The sequence below is a fragment of the Acromyrmex echinatior genome, chromosome 8 (assembly GCF_024713525.1).
Source record: "Acromyrmex echinatior isolate Ae372 chromosome 8, ASM2471352v2, whole genome shotgun sequence".
NCBI lineage: Eukaryota > Metazoa > Arthropoda > Insecta > Hymenoptera > Formicidae > Acromyrmex > Acromyrmex echinatior.
This window is the reverse complement of record NC_141859.1, coordinates 4,918,469-4,936,507: the sequence shown is the minus strand read 5'-3', so window position 1 is coordinate 4,936,507 and position 18,039 is coordinate 4,918,469. Positions and strand designations below refer to the sequence as shown.

At 37.8% G+C, this 18,039-nt stretch overlaps 2 protein-coding genes and 1 long non-coding RNA gene across 4 annotated transcripts; 2 read left to right on the top strand and 1 right to left on the bottom strand.

Moving 5' to 3' along the window:
* The first annotated feature begins 3,614 nt into the window (after window positions 1-3,614).
* On the top strand, window positions 3,615-8,817 carry EF1a-F2 (elongation factor 1-alpha F2). 2 transcript variants are annotated; one of them, XM_087408770.1, is made up of 5 exons: window positions 3,615-3,729; window positions 5,857-6,032; window positions 6,586-7,194; window positions 7,443-7,718; window positions 7,943-8,817. In XM_087408770.1, exons 2-5 carry the CDS (start codon window positions 5,889-5,891, stop codon window positions 8,297-8,299), a joined length of 1,386 nt encoding a protein of 461 aa, XP_087264896.1. In that variant the 5' UTR covers window positions 3,615-3,729; window positions 5,857-5,888; the 3' UTR covers window positions 8,300-8,817. The 2 variants fall into 2 exon arrangements, with proteins under 2 accessions (XP_087264896.1, XP_011051761.1); XM_011053459.2 differs by having other exon boundaries at window positions 3,674-3,807.
* Window positions 8,818-9,673: 856 nt separating this feature from the next.
* On the bottom strand, window positions 9,674-11,377 carry LOC147908698 (uncharacterized). Its single transcript, XR_015545964.1, has 2 exons — window positions 10,859-11,377; window positions 9,674-10,792 (listed from the first exon to the last, which is right to left on the bottom strand). It is a non-coding gene; the product is annotated as an uncharacterized LOC147908698 (long non-coding RNA).
* Rich (guanine nucleotide exchange factor subunit Rich) lies at window positions 10,755-17,956 on the top strand. Its single transcript, XM_011053470.2, has 12 exons — window positions 10,755-10,889; window positions 11,386-11,649; window positions 11,796-12,202; window positions 12,289-12,916; window positions 13,286-13,649; window positions 13,736-14,280; window positions 14,373-14,862; window positions 15,016-15,298; window positions 15,472-15,926; window positions 16,063-16,222; window positions 16,395-16,583; window positions 16,849-17,956. The coding sequence occupies exons 1-12, from the start codon at window positions 10,755-10,757 to the stop codon at window positions 17,177-17,179; spliced, it is 4,251 nt and encodes a 1,416-aa protein (XP_011051772.1). The 3' UTR covers window positions 17,180-17,956.
* The last annotated feature ends 83 nt before the right edge of the window (window positions 17,957-18,039 follow it).

Genomic DNA, 18,039 nt, shown 5'->3' with positions numbered 1-18,039 from the left:
AAACAAAATTAAAGTTTGTAAATTAACAATTAACAGCTTTTTTGCTTAGGATAGCATTAGCAAAAATTGCAAAAATGATGTTCTGAATACATACATACATCTTGCGTAAGCACGGATATATGCTATTCATTCACAATTTACGATGAGTCATAATTTCCGCGGAAACCAATGAGATAAAAACAGTAGCACATACGTTCTGACTCATAGAAATACATTCCATTGTTTATTGATAATCGATATTAGGATCACTTTAATAATCGCAGTACTCGTATATAACTGAAATATTTAAACCACACAGTCCTATAAATAAATTAAAAATCGCAAATACGTTAAGGTGACCCTACATAGTCAATAATACTATCAATATTAACAAATACTGACAATATTACTAATTATGTGATTGATATTGATGGATTGACGTAGAATACTAACAATGGTATGGACAACAATGGCACGTAACAGTAGTCTGGGCAGTAAAAGAAAAAGAACGTTAAAATAAATGAAAGTTTTCGAAGAAAATTTTGAAGAGTCAACGCAATATTGAGCGAATTATTATTTATAGTTTTCTGATATATCATTTATATTATAATATATTATAATAGAGAATTAATTAAGCAGCATGATGGTCTCGAGATAATTATCTAAAAACAGTAGCAATTAAAGCTTCTTAATTAACGATGTCGATACAATTGAATTTTAATTAGTTGTACATTCCAATTAGCCGTTCCATCATTTTATTTACTTCATTTTCGCAATGTGGACAGAATTTTTGAAGAAATTAATTATTCGATTTCTCGAACCTGAAAATTTCGTCTACTGGCTTTAAAATTAAGTACTAAAATTTATCAGCACAAAGACGTTTCAAAGGAATATCGTTGTCGTTAAACAGATAGATAAGTTCCTATTGTAATAGGAGCTATTACAAGTCTATAAAAAATACTGTTATAATCATAGGCGTTAGGAAAAACAAAGGGAACTACGGTCCCCTAAATCTTAAAGAAGAACAAAATTAAACCTGCACTTAAACAGATTATACTTAATTCACAGGAAATTAATTTAAAAAAGAAAAAAATTAGAGATAAAAGTTATATAGAAAGATTTTCTGAGAATCCAAGACGGATAGTGCCATAAATTTAAGTTTTTCCAATTCGAATACAAGCCGTTGCAAACAAAAGTCCATGGCAAAAGAACGTCATTGTCGTCAGACAGGTAAATAGGTTCACTTCGTGCACAAAACGAAAACCGTTAACGCTCGAGAGCACGATCTCTTTCTTTTACCTTTCACCATTTATCTCGATGACCGAATTGTCGATCACGTTGATATTCCGTAGAGCGAGCTAAAATACGTATAAGCTAAGATACGTCAAATCTTCCGATTTAACAACCGAAGAGATCAATGCAAAAACTCGATGTAAAATCGATATTCTATCGCAGCTTCTTCTTATGCTCTTTTCTTTTGGATGAAATAAAACTTAAAAGAATTTTGTATCGACGAGCAATATTTTTAAAGAAAATAATAAGGGAACTAGCAGAAACGAAGGAATCCGTTGAAAATTGAGAAAAATTGAGAAGCTTCAGCCATTCATGGAAACCTATGAATCCCATTGAATCTTATCGCTCAGGTACAAAAGGTCAGGTACAAAATTATCACGAGATATTCTCACGAACGAGATATTCTCCGATCAAACTCCGAAACTTTATCAAGCAACACCTAAATTGTTTCATTAACTTATCAAAGAATACCTAGGCTGGTATTCATAATTGATTCTTATATTTAAGATTATTTTAAGTACGGTTCTAAAATATTATAAGCCTATTTACAAAGGTCGGTATTTACAGTCTGTTCTTATTTCAAAACCATCTTAACAGCATTAAGCATTTTAAGTAATGTCTTAAAACTACTGCTGTTAATGTAATTGTCTTATGATATTTTAAGACAATCTCAAATATAAGAATCAATTATGAATATCGGCTCTTACTGTTTTATTAACAAGGATAAAATAATTAATTGCTGAAAACGTACACTGAAAGAAACATTAAATTGGGAACTGAATATATTTCACATAGTTAGGCTACATTAGGAAAAGTCTTTTCTGAATAAAATTTTACTCAATATGATATAATAATTATAACATATACTGAAAAAAATTCATGTAATTTTACATGAAAATTCATGTAATTTTACAATTTTCCAGTAAATTTTCAATCACATTTAAATAATTTTCCGATCATAAACATGTAATTTTCATGTAAAATTACATGAATTTTTTTTCAGTATACGTTTTACAGTTTAGAAATTTTACTTCAAACAATTCTACATGGAACAAAAGATGTTGAAAAATCTAAAAATTTAACTAGATAGGATCTGAAAATAATTTTGTTGTCAAAATAATTAGGTGGGAAGCTCAAGCATAATGAGCAATGCTGCAAAAAATTTTGATATTCTAGCAATCAATACAAGGGGTCGTATTTAATTATTTTAATAATTTAACCAAATTATTTTCAGCTCTGTATCTTATATAGATAAATTTTTAGATACTTCAATAAAACTGCTTTTTTTCTAATTGACTTAATGTCCGATTATGCTGATCGGAGTTTGATCAAAGTCACTCTTAATTTGTAATGATAATCAACGGGTAATGTTCAACGTTGTGAAATTCAACGCAAGAACGTTCTAGAATCTGCGGTACGTCAAAGTGCGATACGCTCTTCGTTCAGACACAATCAGCCGCGATGATCATGGAAGTATAATATAAAAAAAGGTGCTCGTTTTCAAGACGAATTTCGTTCTGCACATAACTAGATGCGGCCATTTTAAACATTTACATCGCAGTAACTTTGAAAGTGACATATTGCGGACATGAGTACGTATCAAGTAAAAACATGTACAAATAATTTCCAAAAAAAAGATCCAGAAATTTACATTTTTTTCAATTTCCAAAGGAAAGAACTCAACATAATATCATAATGACATAATGACATAGCGCCAACTTCAAATAATCGCAATACCATTCGGCGGCTTCTTATCTTATATATATCGCTCTTCTGTTCAAAATGTGCAAGAGCACAGCTTTTACATACTTCCACCATAGCCGGAGTGCTCCGGATTCCGCTCGTGGACCACGAGGAAGAGCTCGTTGTTGAAAATTGCCTCGCTTCGACGCAACGAGTTCGCAACAGTCACGATCAAACGTTGCGCATGGATGCATAAATGCATATCCGATTGCAGCGCGTCGTCTCGCTCCCTCGCACGCATCCTCTCGTCCGTCTCTCTCCTTCTTTTTCTCTCTATTTCGTCACGCGCACGCACACACGTACGTATTATCCTAGAAGAGCGCGTGCACACACGAGATGTCCCGACGTCGTCCACGTGTGTGCGTGCGAGGGCGCGCATGCGCGCTGCTCGATCGATAGTCTCGAATCCAGACGCGTTTGACGACAAATCGCCTCCGGGTGGAGAAAGGAAAATCGTCGATTCCCATCGAAAATTGAAACAAAACATTAGAAATTGTAAGAAAAACGTAAACCGCGAATCTCTCGCTATGAATTCGCGTTCATCGTGTCGTAATAAAATCGCGAGACAACGTCCCGCGGCGCTGCGAGCGACGGCGCGGCGCTAGTGTCACCGTCGCGACCGACGCCTGGGCTCGAGGCTACGCCCGAAACGCCGTATACGCATCTGCGCATGTCATATGCGAGCACGATCTCTTTCTGTCGTGGCATCTGAAGGTGAGTGGTTGTACGTTGTTCATACGCCGGTAAAGCTATCCGACGAATCTCATCCGTGGATACGACATCGGACAACAGGTATGGAATAGAACGACGGCCGAGGCCGCCGCGTGTTGTGCTGTGCGTTTAGTTTCGCGATTCCGTTATGGCCATTCGTAAAAATTCCGCCCGAACGATTCTCTCGCCGAGTCACGGTAAAGTGCCGCATGGCCGGTTTAGCCGTGCCTTCTTCCATCCGTTCCCGCCGGCTGTTGGAATCTCCCGCGTACGTATCGGCGTGTCGACGACGAGCGGGCGTCGTTTCGCGGAGGGATCTTCGTCGGTCGCGAGGATAAGATTATGAACGAGCGGGCGAAGGAAAACGCCGGTCGCGAGCCGGCAGCGGACGCGCATCCGAGATTGCGAGAGGAGCGGACCGGATGCACTATGGCGGCCGTGCGGCTTGTCAGAGCGCTGGAATTCCACGACGATGCGCGAATACGCTCGTTCCTCATTATTAAGAAGATTATTAAGATTACCGGTTCTTCACGCGGTAGAAGTCTCGCGATTCTTGCTCAACGCGGCCCGAAAAATCGTGGTGCTCGCGGCAGGATGCGTGCGGGTAACGGCGGAGTCGGAAAACCGGAAACGCGAGGTTAAAGGTGCTCTCCTCTTTCTCCTCTCTTCTCTCTCTCTCTCTCTTCTCTCTCTCACTCCCAAGAATCGCAAGTCCGCCCGGAGGCCGTGTGCAACGACGACCTTGCACCTAGACTTCTGGAATGTGATGGAGATGATTCTTTTTTTCTTTTGCCATGTATCGCCGGATGGCGATAAGAGTACCTTTAACCTGTCCTTTCAGGTTATATGGCACTGGAAATCGATTCCACGAAGGAAAAGATAACGAGAACGTTGCCGGCACGGCGTGGCTCCGAAGTCGGGTCGCAAAGCGAAATTCTGTATCCGTTTTCCGTTACAGACTTAAAAATCCAGGGATAAAGGATCCACAAATAAGAATCGCGCGCGTCTGCGTTTCGCGTAGAAAGTCAAGTCGGTGGATCGCACGGGAAGAGGAACCTCCGAGTTTCGCCGAGTTTCGCGAGATGATCAGCGCGTGGAGGAAAAAACTGGGCGTTATCTGGACTCCCGTCGATCGCTGAGAACGATTCTGCGAAACAATAACGATTGATTTCGCAAAAATCCGCGATATATCGGTAATTCCGTCACGTTTTAACGCGCTCGCAAGGCATAGACTTCTTCGGGGGGGCCTCCGTAATTTTCCATGCGCCTTCGGCAAGTCACTGCGTGCTGGCTGGCTGGATGGACCGCGAAGGAGGCGACATATTTGGCCACCTGATCCGCCACGTTCATCTTTCAGCGAAGCGCGAATCTTTCTCGGTCCATCCGAATACGGGAGAGTTTCGCGAGGAGAGAAAGAAAGAAAGAAAGAAAGAAAAAAAAGAGGATCCGTAATAATGTGGCATCGTGCGCGGTGCTGAGCGTCACGACAATCGTGGCAACAGCGCGCCGCTCCTTCTCGTCGTCACTTACAAAATGGCGGCCGTCTGCCATTCTCGAATATTCACGTTCGGCCACGTGGACGGCGGACAAAGACCGCTGCGACGTCCCGAATGCCCCGCGTTCGAGTCTTCCGTGCGCGCTCGAGAAGCGCCTGGAAAAGCGATTGCACCATTTAGCGCAACGCGAGATCGGCGCAAGATTGGGGCGGAGGCGCGAATTCACAGAAATTTCTCTCGGAGCCCCGCTCGCTCCAGACGTCGTTCGATTCCATATTGCGTGTCACGATGATCATTTAACTTGGTACAGATAATCGGATGGTCTCCAATGCGCGAATTAAATTGTTGCGAATTAACTCGTAACATTTTTGATATACTAAAGAAACATATGGGTTCACAGGATATACTAAAGTTTTTTTATTACTTAGAAAACTTTTAGTTTTTTATTATTTTTAGAATTTATCAAGTTTATAATTAAGAAACAAAATTCTGAACATTAAATTATTTCAAATTATTACTATTTAAAAATTGGGACAAGTTTCAAAGATAAGAACCCATTTGTTCTATTATAATACAATTGAAAACCTGAATTTTACCCAACAATATTTTCTAACTCCTGTATTTTTGTTCTCAGAGTACTAGAAGAATTCTCCTAAAACTACAAAAATGGGCAAGGAGAAGATTCACATTAATATCGTCGTTATTGGACACGTCGATTCTGGCAAGTCGACCACCACTGGTCACTTGATCTACAAATGCGGTGGTATCGACAAGCGTACCATTGAGAAGTTCGAGAAAGAAGCCCAGGAGGTGATGATCAATAATTTTTAGACAAAATATTCTATAATTGCATAAATACAGTTGTAAAAATTGACTAATTACAGTCAAATATGAAAAATATTTTCAATTGTGATTGGTCAATTTTTACAAATACAACTATCTTTATACGAGTATAGAATGATCTTAAAAACACGTTTTGTATAACAATAGACTTGTTGTAAAAATGATGATACGTTGATTTTAAAAACATGTTTTGTGTAAGAATGGACAATGATGATACATTTTTCCCTCGTTCGCGGTTTTCACGTGAGGATTATTTTTGAATCCGTTGACGGCCGAAAGTGTCTGAATGTCTTTTCATCAAAGGCTGTGTTCTATTTGGCGCTCGCAATATTTTTAGAATCATTTTTCCTTGTTTATCAAATGTTAACCAAGAACAATTGATATTCGCAAGCGCAAAATTGCAGCTAAAGTTTTCATTAGTAATATTGAGATTTGTTAAAATGCATCTAAATAATAATAGAAGGGGAATAACTTAAAAGGATCTGATAGAATGAATCTAATCAAAGTTATTACTTTTTAGATAGGCAAAGGTTCCTTCAAATATGCCTGGGTACTTGACAAACTTAAGGCCGAACGTGAGCGTGGTATTACTATTGACATTGCCTTGTGGAAGTTTGAAACCTCTAAATACTATGTGACGATTATCGATGCTCCTGGACACAGAGATTTTATCAAAAACATGATCACTGGTACCTCGCAGGCTGATTGTGCCGTATTAATCGTCGCTGCTGGTACTGGTGAATTCGAGGCTGGAATTTCAAAGAATGGACAGACTCGCGAGCACGCTCTTCTCGCGTTCACCCTTGGTGTCAAGCAGTTGATTGTCGGAGTTAACAAAATGGATTCCACCGAGCCCCCGTATTCCGAGACTCGATTCGAGGAAATTAAGAAGGAAGTGTCGTCCTACATCAAAAAGATCGGTTACAATCCAGCCGCTGTTGCATTCGTGCCAATCTCCGGCTGGCACGGAGACAATATGTTGGAAGTATCCGCCAAGATGCCTTGGTTTAAGGGATGGGCTGTAGAGCGTAAGGAAGGCAAAGCCGAAGGTAAATGTCTTATCGAAGCTTTGGATGCCATCCTGCCACCCACCAGGCCAACTGACAAGGCCCTTCGTCTTCCCCTTCAGGTAACATCGATTTTTTAATCTTAGTGCGAATAATTTACATGATGTGATACTTATGTAATATTTCATTCGTTGTACTCGCTTTATTAGTCTTTTGGACATTATGATGAAAAATTAATTATCTCATTCGCGGTTTTCACCATAGGATTTTTAATCCGTTGATGGCCAAGATTCGTCTGATTCTTTGAAACATAGAATGCATGATTAATTTTATTGAGGCAGAATAATAATTTTTTTTTTTGTAATTGCAGGATGTGTATAAGATTGGTGGTATTGGAACAGTACCCGTCGGTCGTGTTGAGACTGGTGTACTGAAACCTGGTATGGTCGTTACCTTTGCACCCGCTGGATTGACGACTGAAGTTAAGTCCGTTGAAATGCACCACGAAGCTCTGCAGGAGGCTGTGCCCGGCGACAACGTTGGTTTCAACGTCAAGAACGTATCTGTTAAAGAATTGCGCCGTGGATACGTCGCTGGAGATTCCAAGAACAACCCACCCAAGGGTGCTGCTGACTTCACCGCACAGGTAAGCTTATTACACTTAATTGCACTCGTTTTATTAGTCTTTTTGACACTATGATGAAAAATTAATTATATCATTCGCGGTTTTCACCAGAAGTTTGCTAGTGATGGTCGAATGCGTCTGAGTGTCTTAATGTTTAAATATTAAAATTAAATGCTATTAACTTTAAAACATTGTAAGATATGATTTCTGAACATATAATTAATATAATTATTTATTTCATACAGGTCATTGTGCTCAATCATCCTGGTCAAATCAGCAATGGATATACACCTGTATTGGATTGCCATACTGCTCACATCGCCTGCAAGTTCGCTGAAATTAAGGAGAAGTGCGATCGCCGTACTGGCAAAACCACCGAAGAAAATCCAAAAGCCATCAAATCCGGTGATGCCGCCATCGTCGCCCTAGTACCCAGCAAGCCCATGTGTGTTGAGGCTTTCCAGGAGTTCCCACCCTTGGGACGTTTCGCTGTTCGTGACATGCGTCAGACTGTAGCTGTTGGCGTCATCAAGGCCGTCACCTTTAAGGATCAAGCGGGCAAAGTCACCAAGGCCGCTGAGAAAGCCCAGAAGAAGAAATAACTATTGTAATAGTTTCCGTGCATACACCGATAGTTTCCGTGCGAATATGCCACCGGGCGAACGACGGCGTACATCAGCCGACGTAACTCATCCTCCTTTGTATGACTCGCGAGAGACGAACTTGGCAACATTGTCTACAACGGAGTTCCTCGTGAGGACTTTATCGCGAGCTACGATCGGAAATGAGAGAATGACGATCCAATCGCGCAGATTGGCTCCTCGTGCATGCAAGATTGCGCTGCCGCGTTTCCTCGGCGCGCGGACATTTCACTTGTCGAAATGGCTCCGTCATTTTTTTCATCGTAAGGAGTTTCGCAGGAAAGAATACGGGATGTTTATCTCTGATGATATATATTTTCGTCTCGTGGGAGTCCGCAAGGAGGAAGAGCGAACTTCGCGCGAGCTATCGCAAACAACGTACACCTACCAACTACTTCATAACGAACATCAACATAATTTAGCGCGGCTTAATTATATTTTCTAATTACTATACGGAAATAAATTCTGTATATATCCGATATTTCGAGGAGAAACATGTCATTATTACTCTTCGTTGACATTGTTACTTCATTAGTAACTTGTCAAATTCATCATCCTTTTGAACAAAATAATTCCTCATTTTTATCGCTCTCACATCTACGGTAGCTATACAATCTAACCAGATAAAAAATAATATATATTGTTGCGATGTCCGTATTATTTTGTCTTCTTGGTAGCTTTTTTATATTAATTCAGATTAATCATTCAGATTATATTAATTCAAGAACGTGAGACTAGAGAGAACAACGGTAGTAGACCTTAACAAAGATAGATTTCGTTGGGATATATGGGATCTGTTGTTTCCTCTAATTATCTTTCCATTCAGTTATAGGTAAGATAAATCCAAATATCCTCAAGGAAGAAAACCTTTTTCTATGAATTATTCCTTTTATCAACTAACGTCTAACAAGAAGTGCAAGATGACTTTTACAATAACTCGATACTTTTTATCCCCCCACGATTTTTCTACAAACGACATTGGTTAACGGTTTTCTGTACATACATATAAATGCCAGCGATGACGAGTAAGAGCGAAAATAAAGAAGCTGCGGAAACGAGACGTCGGTGATTCACTATCACCAGTACGCAAACCCGACTCCTTGTCTTCCCTTATAACCTGTCCGGATGCTACATCAGAAATTCCATGAAGATTCGGAAAACACATAAAATATACGTAAGCGCAATTTAATGGTACGTATGAGACTCGCAGCTTCAGAGAGAATACAGAAGTGGATTTTTTAATCATGGTTTATGCAAATAAAAATTAATGTAATTATTGCAAAACTAATTAATTCTACAATTCTTACGAAAACATTAAATACTCCATATTTATTAAAAAAAAACGCACTGCAGAAATAAACGTTCAAAATTGTTAACAATTAATAATTAGCAATATATTCAATAGTAACATATATTTTCTACTTAAATTTGCAACATTAATTTCTGTTTGTCGAGATTAGATACTATCCACTATATTCTATTGTCGTCTCTAAATAAATTGCGATTACATATATATTTAATGTGTATTAAATAATAGAATATTTCGTTAAATGCGAAAAAATATCGTCAAATCAATTTCGCTATTTTTTCTTTTTCATTTAATTAAACTATGTATGCTCGATGTATAAATATTCAAATATATAAAATTGCATTAATTATAGCATGCATTGATATGTTTTATTGGTGTTTTATTGGATATGTTTTATTAATATTATTAACAAAAGAGAAATAATGAACAATCTTGGAGTTTTAGTGATATCGCCTCATTTTATTTTTATTTTTTACTATGTACTAGATGTATACTTGTCAATTTTGGAAAATTTAGAAATAGTTTTGAGGATTTTAAATTGTATATAAAGATTGACAAAACCAAGAAATTGCAATCAGATAGAAATTTTGGCGCAGCTCAAAATTTATTACACTTTCAAGAATTTCGTTTATCGCAAAATATCTCTTGTATTGTGAGTTACAAAATTGAATCGCGTTACGTAAGAATGAACGACTGCAAATGCAGCATCAACAATCGGTCATAATACATGAACATTGAACGCACATCATAATAAAACCTAGAATTCAGAAGCTCCCCTTAACGTGTCGAAGTATTTATGGAAAGTATTATACGGGCATTGACGATGGCGGGGAGAAACAAGAGAGAGAAGATACTGTTGGAAGGTACAGGAAACGCGGCTGTAAGGAATCGACCCGCCGATAACGTTGCATCACGTTGTAACGTGTATCTACTTGATCTACTCGAGTCGCCATGCTTCAATTGCTATTTGCCACCGAGCTGATCCGAGTTTCGCTATGTTGAGGTTAGGAACTGTTTACTTGTCAAATCCATGGCATCGAAGAGAGACGTAGGCGAAACATGAGGGAAATCTGGTGATGAGTGACGGAACGCTCTTTCGCGGAAAACATGTTTTTCCCCGTAGGATGGCCGCGGGTTCTCAACACCTGCGAGCAGGGCAAAATAAATGCGGTGGTGTGCAACAGAGATAAAATTATGTTCGCCGTTCTCACCGCGGACTCCCTTGTCATCTGGTACTGCAAGGCACGTAATTTAAGCCAAGAATCTGCTTTCCCATACGATACAGAAGCTTGCATGACTTGCATCAATATTGCTGCAATGTTGCGATGTTGCTACAATATTGCTGAAATTATTTGTGCTGTACAGGTTTTAGCCAAGTCATGGATTTAAATTTCCCAGGATACTAATACAATCATAATAAAATCTATCTAGTAGGCAAAAACGTTATATACATAGATTTCATTAAGACTGTATTCAGCAAGAAACAGATGAGTACAGTGAAGCACAACATCCTTGTTTGCTAATGTAAAGATAAAAATGTAAAGATAATAATATAAAGATAAAATGTTTCACTGTATTGTACTACATCATCTATTTCTTGGAAAACATCCTGTATATTCACTTCATATCTTATATGGTTAAATCTATTGCATATGTTAAACTGCATACATTTTCTTGTAATTTCCTTGAATGTTTCTGTATTTAATAATTTCTAAAATACAATTTATATATATTGCAGCCTTGTGTACCAATTGTATTTAGCAGACGATCTGCGAATTCTTTGTGGCAACATGGTGAGAACGTTTTGGTGCAATGGAGACCAGACTCGAGTATGCTGGTTATCGCGACATCAGATAGCTACCTGTTATTTTACAAACTTACAGACAACAGTGCAGAGGGTCGGGGACTTTATGAACAACGAGATTCACCAGTTACCAGTTTGAAACGGGATAGTGCGGAATTATTTATCAAAGAAGTCATTCCATCCCTCGTTTTGAGTTTCGTAAGTTTTGTGATAATTCCTCATTGTCGAGTGTGACATGAAAAATTTAAAATAAAAATCAATTGTAAATTATTTGTAACTGATTAAATCATTAAGTTCATCGGGACTGACTACAGTGATTTAATTTTTTCCTATTTATTTTGTAGGAAAAGTCGGCTTGGATCGACGGTGGGATCAGTTCGTTAGTTTGTATACGAGATGAACTTATGGTAGCAACCAAAACTAGCCATGTGGTACGTCATAAATGGGACGGTACCATGAATCGCGACTATTCTTTAGATTTGAGACGTATACCGTTCAGTATTGATCAACAAATTTCCACAGTGGCTGTACCACTTACAGAGAATAACATTTATGTTACTGATATTGAATATTCACCTCTCGTTGGAGGCTTTGCCATCGTGTTGAATAATGGTAAAGCTGCATTTCTCACTGCTCAATCTTTGAAATTTGATCCTAATCAAGTACAAGGAATCTGGGCTCAGGATGTAGATGATGCTACATGCGCTGCTGTTAATCATAAATATCGACTAATTGCCATTGGTAGACAAAAGTAAGTTAATTTCATAATGTTGTTCTTGAATTTGTAATATTCTCTCTAATTAGTTAGCTTTTAACTACAAATATTTTAATTTGCAGTTCCGAAGGTGTTGTATATTATGTTGATGAGACAACTGGTGGTTTAGAGATGTCGCATACCTTGAGTCTATCTTCCAAAGATTATCCAGGTCGACCGGGTAGCGTCAAGTGTCTCAGATGGACACCCGATAGTTGTGCAATCGCTCTCGCTTGGGAAGGCGGCGGTTTAGCACTGTGGAGCACCTTTGGTGCTCTGTTACTCTGTAGCTTGAAATGGGACTATGGCCTACGCGTAGATCTGACACATGATAATCCTCTACATATTCATACGATGGAATGGTCTGCGGAGGGCTATCAGCTATGGATGCTTCGAGAATCTCCAGGATCTTTAGTGACTAACGAAAACGGCAATAAAACCACCAATTTAAGTCGTTCTCTTATTCAATTGGATTTCGCTAAAAGTCCTCTGACTATCAACCCGTGCATGGGCCATCATGGACATCTGTATCTTCAAGGCGAGGATAGACTATATTTAAATTTAGGAGCCGGATTATCTTCGTCCGCCTCGGGTTTTCATCTTGCTGCCGAAATGCCCAACGACAGTATGCTTCAGACACTTGCCGGTTGCAAACAATGGCTCGTTGTGCCTATTCCGACTGCATACAGCGGTTCCAATTGGCCAATTCGGGTAAATATAATATTTATAAGTATAATAATATAACAATATTAGTATATTTGAAGAAAACATACTGTAAACCAACAATTTTTATATTATTTAACTTTATTATTTTATATTAGGTGTTGGAATTAATTCGTAGCGTTTTTTAATGAAAGAATGTTATTTATTTCACATGAGCATTAAAAAATACATTAATGAAAGTACTTCCCATCACTTGTAAAACGCTACGAATTAATTCCAACACCTAATATGATATGTAGTATTAACATGTAATATTATAAATAATTTCGTTAACTATAATACATAACATTAATGAAAAAGATTTTAAAGAGCTTTTTTTATTACTATGTGGTAATTCACATATATTTGTATTTACAGTATACTGCAATAGACAGTGAAGGTTTGAGTCTTGCAGTGGCCGGTCGAACAGGATTAGCACATTATTCCTTACCTTCAAGAAAATGGAAGTTATTCGGTAACGAGAGTCAAGAACGAGACTTTATAGTAACTGGAGGATTGCTATGGCATAAAGGATATCTCATAGCTAGCAGTTATTCTATATTAGACGATAAAGACGAGATTAGAATTTACCCACGCGATACTCGACTTGATAATAATTATGTCAAAAGTGTCAGGATGCCCTCGCAGGTGCTATTACTGAATACGACGAAAGATAGACTTTTAACCTTCTGTGCCAATGCTCAAATTATTATCTACGATATGGTGTTGCAAAATGACGTGGGTAAGTATAAGGTTGCTTCTTCATTTAAAATTGATTTTGAAAAAATTCGATCTTCATTCAGTGAAATGGTTGTATTATTATTTTAGAAGCCGGTGGTATCGAGTTAACGAGGATACAAACAGTGGACATTAGTGGACTGTGCGTACATCCCGCTTGCGTAGTTAGCGCCACTTTAACTTCGATTCGCGCGGAGACTGCTGGCAGTCATCCTCATCCTGAGAGTCTCCTGTTAAATGTCTCTGGACGTCTTCTCATGGTTCAACGTGAACATTCTACCGATAATTCGGAAATTCTCTTCACATGCGGCGCACCAACAGTATTAGCGTCCTACGTCGAGAATGTTTGGGTTCCATCACGTTCAAGAAGGGATAAGCCGCATTTAACCGAGGCTCTGTGGCTGTTCTGTGGGGCTCATGGCATGCGAGTTTGGTTGCCTCTATTCCGTAATCATCAGGAGAAAGCGCATGCTTTTATGAGCAAGCGGATAATGCTACCATTTCACTTGCGCATTTACCCATTGGCGATACTCTTCGAAGACGCGATTCTACTGGGAGCTGAAAACGATACTGTGTTGTTCACATCAGATACTAACTCGCCTTTTTCACTGCCCTTCAATTTATTGGAGCTTACGGTATTAATTTTTTTAATTTTCTTTTAATATAAAATTTAAAAAATTTATTTTTATCTCTAGTTACTTAAATGTATAATGGCTTTATATTTCAGAGTCAAGTGTATTTACATCAGATTTTACGTCAATTGATACATCGGAACTTGGGCTATCACGCGTGGGAAATAGCGCGTTCGTGCTCCGCGTTGCCGTATTTCCCGCATTCATTGGAATTGTTACTTCATGAAGTCCTCGAGGAGGAAGCGACGAGCAAGGACCCTATTCCAGATGCTCAGTTACCGTCCGTCGTGGAATTCATCCGCGAATTTCCCGGTGTTTGGGCCAGAGCCGTCGTGCAATGCGCTCGCAAGACCGAAATCGCACTTTGGCCGTATCTGTTCTCCGTAGCCGGTCCACCGAAGAAGCTATTGCAAGATTGTTTACAACGTCAGCAGCTCGATACCGCCGCTAGTTATTTAATTATTCTACAAAATTTAGAGCCATCTTCCGTCAGTAGGCAGCACGCCACGTTATTGTTAGATGCTGCACTAGAACAAGGCAGATGGGAATTGTCGAGGGATCTTGTGAGATTCCTTAGAGCAATCGGTAAATCTTATAAATTTTTATAAATATGATTAACTCAGATCATTTTGAGTAATGTTAACTTTTTAAGTAACAAATTTAGTTTTAAAAATGAGTAACTAGTAACTTTCCATTTTCTGAAAATTAACGTTACATTTTTTTATTTTACAAATTCAGATCCAAATGACGTGGAATCACCACGTACATCGTGGAGTGGTAGTGCAAAACTGGTAGGCCCTCCTCAGACACCTCCTCTTTCTCCGCATGAGGATGATCTGGCTTTAGTCTTGGGTACTATGCAAGTTTCGAGAAGCCGCAGTTATAGTACTACAGTTACGCCTAAAGTGCAATCCGAGAAAGACATCGCGCCATCTTCTATGCTAGAGAAAACCCGTAATGTTGTTATGAGACGAAAGAAATCGGTTCCAACAGCAAAATCTAGCGAGAAAACTGAAAATAAGTGAGTATTTCATATTTCTTTTTTTTTACGTTTCAAAGTAAATAGTATATAAAGTTATGTGAATATTTAATTTAAGATGTTTATAAAATTTAATTTATGTAGTATAAATTACTATTTCTTTCAGAAATATTTTCTTTTGTTGTTGAATTATAATCAAATTTATAATTTTTTAGGGAAGGATCGGCAGAAGAGTTCTTCATTGATGTGATCTTGCAACGTCATGCCCGACGGCTACTGTCAGCTCGCCGTTTGATTGATTTGGGTAGATTCGCGGCACGTCTTGATTTCCATTTAGTGACGTGGTTTGCTCGAGAGCGTGATAGAGCAGCAAGAATCGATGATTATGTAGGCACGTTAAAAGCAGTCCATGAAGACTTTGCATTTCCATATCCGACGCTTTCATTACCAACGCTGCAGAAATTTCGGAGATCTAGCCTCACTTCTTTACACTCCATAATATCCGATGATGAAACCTTGTCTCCGAACTTGATCGTCGACGTACCTGACAGTGGATATACTAGTCTTCCAAGTGGTAGGCCACCGTATACAACGTTGGTCTCACCCGTCGCTAGCTTAGAAACGCAATTTCCAACCGCGGAAGCCAAATTAACGCCAAATCTGATAAATGGTGCGTAATATTCTTTATTTGAAGTACTTAAAATTTCTGTTCATACAAAATTTTTTTTTAAGAAGATGCATATTCTTGTAAATAACGGAAGATTGTTGTACACTAATAATTTTTTACATTTGATTTATAATTTCAGATGCCAATAGTGTTCTTAGTGATACTAGTACTATCTGGAGAGACGATGCAGAATCTATGGTTGGCTCTGTGTGCTGGGTCTCACCAGAGTCAGTGGGACCTACAGAAATCAATCCAGCCTCGACTTCCGCACCAATTGGTCGAGCAGAAGTACAGCTCAGGTACGAATATTTTTTAACATTAAGAACTACAATTATTTGCGCTCTCTCATTTGCGATCTCTTACTTATTTGATTTATTTATAATATTTAAGTTAAACTGTCTTATTTAACTTATTGTTATTAAAAAATTAGTATTTTATGTCTTATATATCTTTATTGACTTTATTTTACAGGTATTTACTACAATTGTTTCTTGAAGGCAGTTGTCTAGGATGGGCTGCGGTTGTAGCTACCGTCCTTCGAGATGCAGCGGCCATGGCTAGAACTATCAGAACAGCACATGCACCAATGCAAACTTTCGATTCTATAATTAATCTAAGAGATGGATTGCTTACTTTAACCAAATGGTCTCATTCGGAATGGTATGTGTACATTATCACATATATATATCTTTACAATGTGTATATATTAAATACAATATTTTTTAAATGTTGAAAATTAAAACTATTTATTTTAATAAACTCGAAGTTTATTTATTTTTTGCGAAGATATTTTTTCATCTAAATAAGTGACTTATAAAGTTTAAATTATAATTACGATATTTATTTAATCTTACTGTTAAATTTATTACAATTTTTACAATTTAATTATAAAGATTCATTCTGATTTTTAACATTCTGATTTCAGTTTAGGATACCGTCCTTTTATGTCAAACATCCAAAGTCAGATATTGTTGTTGAATCGACTAATAATAATTAAGCAACAACAGGAACAAGAACAAATACCAGAAAGTCCTTCTCCAAGTCCGGCTCCATCCGCTAGCAGCAACCAGCGCGGTACTCTCTCTCGTTCGAGACACTCTTCGATCAGTCATGCTTCCAATACAGCTCCGCTCGAAGAGGAACGCTCGCACGAATCACTCTTGACTGTCGAAGAGTCAGTATTTCATGGAAGTTATAATAATAATCTCAATGTCACGGAGGATACATCGCCGCAGAGCGCTTGCACAATCTCTTAAAGGTGCTTCATGAAACACGGAAATAAGGCTGTCCACTTTACTATATATTTTACATACCAAATGGATTGTTTTCAGATTATTTAAGACCAAGTTTTAGAAAAAGATATTACTCGATTATGTTTTGCATGTAAGGATTTCATATGTACTAGATAATTATTTCATAAAAGTTGAATTTTATTTTATTTTGAGGCCATTGATTAACGTCTTGATTATCTTGATATTAAGAATAATTTTTGTAATGCGATAGAATTTTGTAAACTTGATATCAACATCCTCGTTCTAATGCAGGTTGTTCCAGAAATTCTTATAATTCGGAGTAATCCTGGAAATTTGTATATAACCGTTTTGGAACATCTTTTTATTAACTTTACATTGAAGATTTTGAATTGTACAGGGTGAAACATGTAAAAGTAAATGATTCACATGTACATAAGCACTTATAATGTTATTATTAAGACACACACTGCGTTGCGAGGAATAAAACTCGGACGCGATGTATGAAGTCGCCAAAGCCAATGGCAGTTCTTAAATGATTTTACCGCTGTGCATAAAAGCACTTGCATAATGCTCATTTGTTAATTATGAGCAATAGGGAATAGCAATATAATGAATGAACACGGCGGTTTAAAGATTAAATCAAAATCTTGGTGCGTCAAGAGGTCTGATATTATATAATTATGTAATATGCAAAATAATGAAAATTATTAATAAGCTATTTATACATATATATTGTAACATAGATGATCATATAAGTACATGTTATATTTTCACATAAAACTTTTCGTGTTTATTTTATATATATATGTATATGTATATATATATATATATATATATATATATATATATATATATATATTAGA

Coding starts and splice junctions, on each gene's coding strand:
- EF1a-F2 (XM_087408770.1), top strand. CDS start 5,889: ATGGGCAAGGAGAAGATTCACATTAATATCGTCGTTATTGGACACGTC. Junction 6,033..6,585: donor TCGAGAAAGAAGCCCAGGAG/GTGATGATCAAT, acceptor ATTACTTTTTAG/ATAGGCAAAGGTTCCTTCAA. Junction 7,195..7,442: donor CCCTTCGTCTTCCCCTTCAG/GTAACATCGATT, acceptor TTGTAATTGCAG/GATGTGTATAAGATTGGTGG.
- Rich (XM_011053470.2), top strand. CDS start 10,755: ATGTTTTTCCCCGTAGGATGGCCGCGGGTTCTCAACACCTGCGAGCAG. Junction 10,890..11,385: donor TTGTCATCTGGTACTGCAAG/GCACGTAATTTA, acceptor TATATATTGCAG/CCTTGTGTACCAATTGTATT. Junction 16,584..16,848: donor AAATGGTCTCATTCGGAATG/GTATGTGTACAT, acceptor TTCTGATTTCAG/TTTAGGATACCGTCCTTTTA.